The sequence below is a fragment of the Panthera leo genome, chromosome Y, assembly GCF_018350215.1.
Source record: "Panthera leo isolate Ple1 chromosome Y, P.leo_Ple1_pat1.1, whole genome shotgun sequence".
NCBI classification, from domain to species: Eukaryota; Metazoa; Chordata; class Mammalia; order Carnivora; family Felidae; genus Panthera; species Panthera leo.
The window spans coordinates 2,936,872-2,945,325 of record NC_056697.1 but is presented as its reverse complement, the minus strand read 5'-3'; the positions used below and the strand labels follow the sequence as shown (position 1 = coordinate 2,945,325).

Below are 8,454 nucleotides of genomic sequence, written 5' to 3'. Positions count from 1 at the left end.
TCCTTGGGACGTTTTTCTTGACCATTATAGTAAAAATACCCATCGTCCCTTCCGCTGATGGTTTAGACCTTTTTCTCCTTCTCATTTAGACACCTCTGTGGCTTTTCTATTTAAGCCTAATCTGAATTGTCTCTGATGGGATGTTGATCCTATGATAGCCATGCTTTCCTGGGTAGTTGTATGTAAAGTGGATATTTATGTGTTTTTAAAATTAAACACACAGGCTTAGGATACATGCATATGTGCACAGACACACAGGTACAGGATACATGTGTAATCAATTTATTTAATCATTCAGAAATCCTGTGACACCAAACAGGACCTGAATGGTGATGGACAGAGACGAGATGGGAAAGGCGAACATGTTTATGAATAGAGAAAATGATGTGAGGCAGAAAGAAGGAACATACTCTTCATGCTGTTGATCCTGATTCCATGGGGAAGACCGTGTTCCTGGTTCTCAGGGATGCAGCTACAGGTGCATAAAACAGGGGAGGAGGTTGAGTTGAGTGGACTGTATGAGCCTCAGGAAGTACAACATCAAGGGTTCGGAGGACGTTTAGTTGACCCAGTGCACCAATCCCACAGGGAACATCATACTCTCCATCCCCACGATATGGGGGGGACCCACTGGAATTTTTTCAGGGATGTGTGTGTGATGGGACTTTTCATAATCAGGATCCCTTCCAACACTTTCATGATTTCAGAATGAATGTTCATGGGGATGGCACATCAAACATGATTTTACAGGATCTTTGATGGACTTACACTCTGGTCTTCTGATTGCAAAAGCTCTCTGGCCTCAGGACATTATATTCAGCATGAAAGCTAATATTTCTGTTTGACCTTTCTTTCACCCCTTTCTTCCCAACAACAGTGACAAATGGCATGTGTTAGCCTAGAGCACAATCGTAATTTGAGGCTCGTATTACTTTAAAGGTTTAACAATCACACTTTAAGGAAATCACGTTCTGCCAGAAAATGCACATTGAACGCTTGTGTCATTGGCGTGGTAGGAGGGCCTCTGAGGTGGCTGTTGCAATTATGCAAAATTAAACACGGGATGAGCGGGAATAGTGGACATGGAGTGGTGACACATTCGGACAGCCCTCAAGTCAGAACTGACTGGAAAACTCATTTTTCCTGTCATCCCCACCAGCATCTGGCTTTCCTGCTTCTCTCTGAATGGCTGTCACTGGCATGATTCTTGTGAAATAATGCTTTATCCCCCAAACTGCTTTTTAGCATTAATCACCTCAACTGGTTTGCAATCTTGGGGTAAAAAAAGTAACCTCATGTAACATAAAAAAGCTCTCTAGTGACATAATTACCGAGTTGACATAGCAGCACTGATAACACGTCATTCTTACTTACAGTGTTCAGGACGGGTTGGTGCCCCTCTCATTTTTAGGACACTTCTCTGGGGAAAGACAAATACAAAAGGTGAATAAAGGAGCAACCCATCATGGCCATTTCCCAATATTTGTAAGGATTTCTTCTTTTAAATAATGGATTTTATGAAAGATAATTCATGGAAGAGAAAATGTAAAACGAATCAGTTTTTTTTTTTTGATAGCATTTTTACAGATCAGGTGAGAGATATGTTCAGGAAAAAAAAATATATATATATATAGTCACATTACCAGTTTTGCTCATATCTATAAGATTTTCTTCGGGAATATTGTTTTCTCTCATCAACTCCCTGAACTTTGCAAAGTCGTTGTCATCAGGATGAAGTCTTCTGCCTGAAAATCACCGTGCATAAAGCAGAAATTGCCCATTAGAACCTGTAAGAATTTTTGCATGCAGAACGAGGAGAATGAATGGGGAAATCAAGTCTTTAACTCAGTCTCCAACAGTTGCCACTGACTTTGTCCCAGTGTCAGCTGCCTGACCTAAGTGGGTAGGAGCCGTTCACTGCTTTCCCCCTGTGTATCCCATGCAGTGCCCAGCATCAGCAGCGGGACTCCAGGAAAACAGCAGGAAATCCATGAATTGGGGGCCTAATCCATCAAGAATATCCAGCCTACCCCATCTCTGCCTACACCTCAGACTCTGGCTCTGACATGCACCCCTGGTCTGGGCCCAAAGAAAATGCAAGCACGGTTCTCACCTTCCCAACCATAGCCCTGTCACACGGTAATGGGAGACAGCTTCCTTTTTTATGAAAACCAGAGTTTTCAAATGCCTTTTTCCAACTTGAAACCTAGTATCTCAGAGCTGAAACACCCCTCTCAAGCCCCTGGGGGTGGAAATCGTTGATGTTCACAATAGTGCATTGAAAGGATTAAACAGGAGGAAGGTTTTTTGTTGTTTTTAAGTTTCTGCTCTGAGGCTGAAGAGTCTATTTGAAAAATTGTCATAAAATGAAGGAATTGGGGTCAACCTGAAGATAGCCGTGGCTTGAAATGAGTTGACTTGTTAGCAAATAATTTCTAATCAAACTAATTTTTTTTTGCACAAATGGGAATTATTCTTTAATGTCTTACGATCTGGTACCTCCAACCTCTACTGATTTTCACACTGAGAATGCTGACAGTGGAAATATTACACGGCCATGACCATCGTCAGGAAGATATACGTACCAAGCAATACAAACGCTTGTGCGGTGTTTCTTCTGGTGTTCATGTTGATTATGATAGAATGTGAATTGGCAGAAAAAATATTTAAAATATTCTGATTCGTATCTGTGAGTGAGACAAAAAATATATATGTAAAATGTATATAAACTGTAGCCTTGCCTTAGTGAATGTATTGGAGATTGGCTCTACCATGGCCTATTAGCATATTGGTAAAAACATTCTCATATTGGTCCCTCCGATGACGCAGCAAATGCTAACATTGCTTATGACATGGAGACAAGGCCCGTAAGGAACTTTTTCTTATCGCCCCATTCTTCCAAAATTTAACATTTCACCCCTTCCAGTCTTACTAAAGTGTTTTCTGAAACACGTGTTCCAGTGGAGGCAACTTTTTTTGAACAACACGACTTGTTATATGGCATATTATGAAATACAAATTTAAAATCTCTTCCTATTTTCCTTATCCTGCCAATGGAGATGATTTCTCTTTAAGACCAAAATTCAGTTGCCCTTTAAAACCCTGCATGACTGTGTGCTGAGTGCCTATCCTACACTGGGCAATCTTCTGAGCCATTCGCGTCTGCCCCCTTAATCTAGGTGTATTACCCAACAAATTTCTGGCTGCCATGAACATATGCATTTTTATTAATACGGTTTTACTTGTGAGGATACACACGTTCAGATCCCGCCTGCAGGGGCACCTTCCACTCTGGCTCTGCCCATCCACCCTGGCACATACACAAGAAAACGAATAAGCATTGACCAACCTAGCGTCATCACCAAACCTTCTAATATCCGTTCTCTCTTCTGCTCTCAACGTACACAATGCCTTATTGGAACCACTCATCAGGATTTTATTTGAAACTATGCCACTTTGTGTTTCCCATTCAAATAGCCTTAGTCAGCCCCAGCCAGAGATGAAGTGGAAGTTGAAACAACTTCAGAGTCAAAGTGGCATGGACCTAAATCTTGCACAGGTCTGCTCTTAGGTCCATGAGTCTTAGGTTACTTTGGAACAATTTAAATAAGAGTTTATACATCTCTTCAGATTCTTAGTAACCAAATGTTTTAATGATAATGTTATAAAGAAGGGCTTTGTAGGGATGCTTGGATGGCTCAGTCAGTTGAGCATCTAACTTCCGCTCAGGTCATGATCTCACAGCTCATGAGTTCAAGCCCCACGTCAGGCTCTGTGTTGACAGCTCAGAGCCTGCAGCCTGCTTCGAATTTTGTGTCTCCCTCTCTCTGTGTCCCTCCCCTGCTCGTGCTCAGCTCTCTCTCTCTCTCTCTCTCTCTCTCTCCCTCTCTCAGATAAATAAACATTAAAAAATTTTTTTAAGTGAAGGGCTTTGCAGAAAATCTCACTAAATAAGTTTATATAGGTAGTGCAGGTTATGGAAGCAATGAAGTTAAATCTGTCTTCTGAGCCTCTGGGATGGTTTCAAGGCCACTGCTGGTATTCTGCTTGTCAGTGTGACACCTCACTTTCTCCAGAACAGAGCTGGGTAGGTTACAATTCCTAGTTCCCAAAGAGCTGTTACAGTACGTGCAGCTCATTCTCCCTTCTTAAATTGTCCAAATCTAAGTTAGAAGGGGTTACCAAAAGGAAGAAAATTAAAGAAAAGATGATAGAGGACGTTGATGGCTCAGGCAAAGGAAAAAATAATGTAAAGCTAAGAAGAGTGAAAACATAACTTAAAAAATCTGGGAACATAAGTTACTGAGGAATATGTGTAGGGTCGAATGCCAGGCCTATAATTCACTTTGTTTGCATATATTTTACTTTTTGCCAAGTCGTTGTGCTGTTTCTTATCTTAGATGAGGGCTGTAACCACAGACTTACACATCACAATTTTAATCAGATATTTAGACATTAGGCCATTTAAAATTTGGAGTGTTGTTTAGGGTAATTAGGAAGAGTTTAGAATCTAAGTGTTAGCCGACATCCCCATTGCTTTTAACAGAAGCTGAGGTTACGAACAAATGTGCCTGGTGATTAAAATCACTCCGATTTCCTTGGATTGTAGGTTAATCTCCCAAGAATGGAATGCAGTAAGATGTTTTAAGATGATGTTTAAAAAAGTATTCTCTTAAAGCAAAATGAGATTGATATGTAAACTGAGGATAGACCTATTATATTTAGTTCCTAAGGCCATTTAAATTATCTTGAAACATTCTCATATACTCAAGAACTTTATGAAATAAACATCCTGAGCACTTATCAATGATTTAATAATACTCAAAATTGGAAGGGGCCACCGATGTCCTATGACTTAACTGTGCATGACAAGATAAAGTGCTTGGATAGATAATTTAGGGGAGTGTGCCTGGTCACATTTCCAATGATTAGTTGAACTAGAATTCAGGCAGACAAGAGTTCCAGAAAGAAGTGGAGACTAAGATTTTGACCTTAATATCTCAGTAAAATACTTGTACTTACAACCAATATTGATAAACTTGTCACGCCCAATGGTTCCCACGGCAGACTTTTCTGTGCACAGTCCGTTCGTCCTTAAAAACAAAATGTCTTCGAGTGAGTCGATGAAAACAAACTTTGAACCACAATTAACATTCTCTTTGTCTCAACTGCACAAGAATCTGAATGAGGCATCATTTCAGTGCCTGTAAACAACGTGCCAAACGAGACAAACGTGTCTCTTTTTATTTCTCATTCTTCAAAGTATGTGCCTGTGTTTATGTGTGTGTGAGCAGTGGAGACTGAAAGATTCTTGCATTCTACTTATAGCTTTAGAAATTAGGTCTTCAGAAACAGACTTCATTCAGTTTCTTACAATCCCCTGTCACCACCCCTTGCAAGTTTTCTCATTTCTTTATACTGAGAACTTTCTGAACTATCATAAGCTATCATCAGTTTCCCCAAGCAGCTCCATCCGAACTCAGAAAGGTAGAAATTAGCATGATACTTCCCACCTGCAATGTAAATAGATGTTTTAATCTTACAGGCCATGGATCTGTTTGCATGATTTGGTGCTTTCAGATGCCCTATATTCCTGTGATTTCAGGGATACCTCCTGCTTCATTTTGTTATCCTAGGAGTCGTCTACTGGAAGTCAAATGTTGGCGTGGAAATCATTGTTAGTTCCAGGTGAATTCATCAGCATGTGTGATTGCTGGTGTTTTCGATTTGGCAATACACTTCAACTATGTGATCATTTGTCATTTTCTGGTGCCCTCTTTCCACCGCATCTTTCCTCTTAGTAAAGAATTTCATGCATGATATTATTACTCTATAGATCTGTATCTGGCTCTGGTTTGAACAATGGAAGTAAAAAAGTGTCTTCATCGTCTGTTACTCTTGAGTTCTTAATAAAATGCCTGCAGGAAAGTGAGCATCTTATAAATAATATTTGAAGCAGCAAAGGCTTTGGTGAATTTAATAATGATTAAACATTGCTACTTGGGAGTTCTTCAGGGTAGAGAATGATTGAGGCCAGTGTCGGGAACCCTATGGTCACAGGAGGTCCCTGAGAATCATCTCATTAAAGCAAGAAGGGTGTACTGAATTTCTTAAGAACTCAGAGTCTCACTTTTCAACATCACCGAGGTATTTCACTGCAAATATGCAACTCAGATGCCCTCTCAGGGTCATCAGATCAGGCCTTTTCATTCTGTGCTATTCTTACATGACAGAAAACTTGAAGACGACTGTGCCATTTGTTATGTCCACATCAGCTTTGCGCATATAACCGGGGAATGGGCCGTTGCTTATCTTGTCAGAGTTGGTGGCTGCGACCAAAAGCGTGTTCCATTCTCCTGAAAGCTAAAAGCAAAGTTTCCATCAGAAACGTTGGTCCAATTCTTTTGATGGCCTCCAACATCATCCAGCATGGGTTTCCCTCCTCTTTTGCATCAGCAGTGAGCTATCTAACTTTAAGGAACAAAAGCAAGATTTATAAAATACTGAGAAACCCAAGTCTGCAGCAGAAGTAAAAATTCACACAGTCCTGAAATAGCACACTCGTTCTTATCAAATGCAAGAGCTCAAACCCAACAGCTCTTTGGCTGACGCACCTTCTCTTTTATAAGTACGGGGGAAGCAGCCAGTTAATAGACCAGAGCAGACATGTACAAAAGAAATGTGTAAGGAGGTGATGAACAGAAGGATTCCGAGTTTCCAGGTGCACGGCTAGGCTTAGATGCACATAAATTTGGATATACGTAGAAAACCCCCCAAAAGACACACACACACACACACACACACACACACACACACAGAGGCACACACATGAAGATGTCCACGTCAGGTCAGCCTTTTTCTAGTACCTCTGCAAGGTTGTCTTGTAAAGGTGGGCGGCTGTCCGGTAAAGGTAGGCGGCCATCCGGTAGAGGTAGGTGGCCGTCTGGTAGAGGTTGGCGGCCGTCCGATAATGGTAGGCGGCCGTCCGGTAAACGTAGGCGGCCGTCTGGTAATGGTAGGTGGCCGTCCGGTAAAGGTAGGCGGCCGTCCGGTAAAGGTAGGCGGCCGCCACAAACCAGAACGACTCCAAGAAGTAAGAGTAGAATCTTCATCTTTCTAACACCTCTTGGTTTCTCCTCTGGAGGAAGCTCAGAATCAATTACCTGCTGGTGAGAATCTTGACCTCTTTATATAGTAAACACCTGTGAATGTGGCAATGTTTATCTACTTGTCATTTTTCACAAGAAACCATTGTACAATGCTGAAAGTAAACATCCTGTTGGCAGCAATGTATCCCAAACATCTCTCAGACCTCAGGCATGTTAGTCATTTCCTCCATCAACCCCTCCAAAGGACATTCAGAAGGTAGGCTTGCCTACAGGGTCGTTTGGATCAAGCCTGCATATCTCATGTCACACTGAGACTCATTCACTCATTCTTGGAGCGGGGGAGTGCGGGGAACAAACCTGTCCTTCCCTTTCTCTCAGATGAGTTTCAAGGAAATCACCTTCTTTCCCCAGCAAACTGCACCCTTTTCCTTGTTGAAAGACAGAAAGATTTATGTGTGGGCATTGAGTTATGCCCACTCATAAATATAAATGCCCAAGGCACAGACCAAATGTGTGGAACCATTAGGTCTTCCTTTATTTCCCAGACTCTGAAGTGGGTGAACGAGCTGGACGGTACACTACTTTGGAGGTTTTTTGGGGACAAAGGTTTAGAGTGTCCTGAGTGACCCTGTGAGTTGATTGTGAAATCATACAATTTTGTACTGATGGAAAGCTCGTAGGGGAGTGTTCTGCTTGGAGAAAACAGGTTTTAAGTTGTTATTAAAAACTTAAAAAAAAAACAGTGAATCAGTCGACAAAATAACAGTCTTTTAGGAAGCTGTTACCATGGTCAACTTCTTCAATATTAAATGAACTTTCCAGTCATCTTTACAGGCCAATAAAATTAAACAGTAACAGAGGTGCCTTGGTAGCTCAGTTGGTTAAGTGTCTGATGCTTGATCGCAGGTCAGGTCTTGATGTCAGGGTTGTGAGTTCAAGCCCCGCGTTGGAGTCCACACTGGGTGTGAAGTCCTTGCCTAAATAAATAAGGAAGCAAACAAACAAACAAATAAATAAAGCAAGAACAGTCAACCTTACAACCCTTTTGCTCACTTTTTGTCGGTTATGAAATGGAAAGAGTAAATGGTCTATGGGATAAGAATAGACTGGAATGTCAAGAATATATGGGTATCTTTTGAAATTTGATAAGAGCAGGGCTAATATGGTCTAAAACCCAGTCTGTTGCAATAACCCTTCATTAAAAGTGTCCCCCATCGAAAATCATGTGTTGAAATCCAAACCTCCAGAATCTCAAGTGTACTTTCAAAATAGGGTCACTGAAAACATACTTAATTAAGAGGAGATCGTGAGGGACTAATCCAGTAAGGCTGGTGTCCTTATCAAA

The 8,454-nt window shown here is 41.2% G+C and overlaps 1 protein-coding gene across 1 annotated transcript; it reads right to left on the bottom strand.

Moving 5' to 3' along the window:
• Nucleotides 1-268: 268 nt before the first annotated feature.
• On the bottom strand, nucleotides 269-7,158 carry LOC122212670 (odorant-binding protein-like). Its single transcript, XM_042926613.1, has 7 exons — nucleotides 6,867-7,158; nucleotides 6,227-6,363; nucleotides 5,023-5,093; nucleotides 2,586-2,687; nucleotides 1,644-1,745; nucleotides 1,375-1,420; nucleotides 269-472 (listed from the first exon to the last, which is right to left on the bottom strand). The coding sequence occupies exons 1-6, from the start codon at nucleotides 7,110-7,112 to the stop codon at nucleotides 1,380-1,382; spliced, it is 699 nt and encodes a 232-aa protein (XP_042782547.1). The 5' UTR covers nucleotides 7,113-7,158; the 3' UTR covers nucleotides 269-472; nucleotides 1,375-1,379.
• Nucleotides 7,159-8,454: the final 1,296 nt, after the last annotated feature.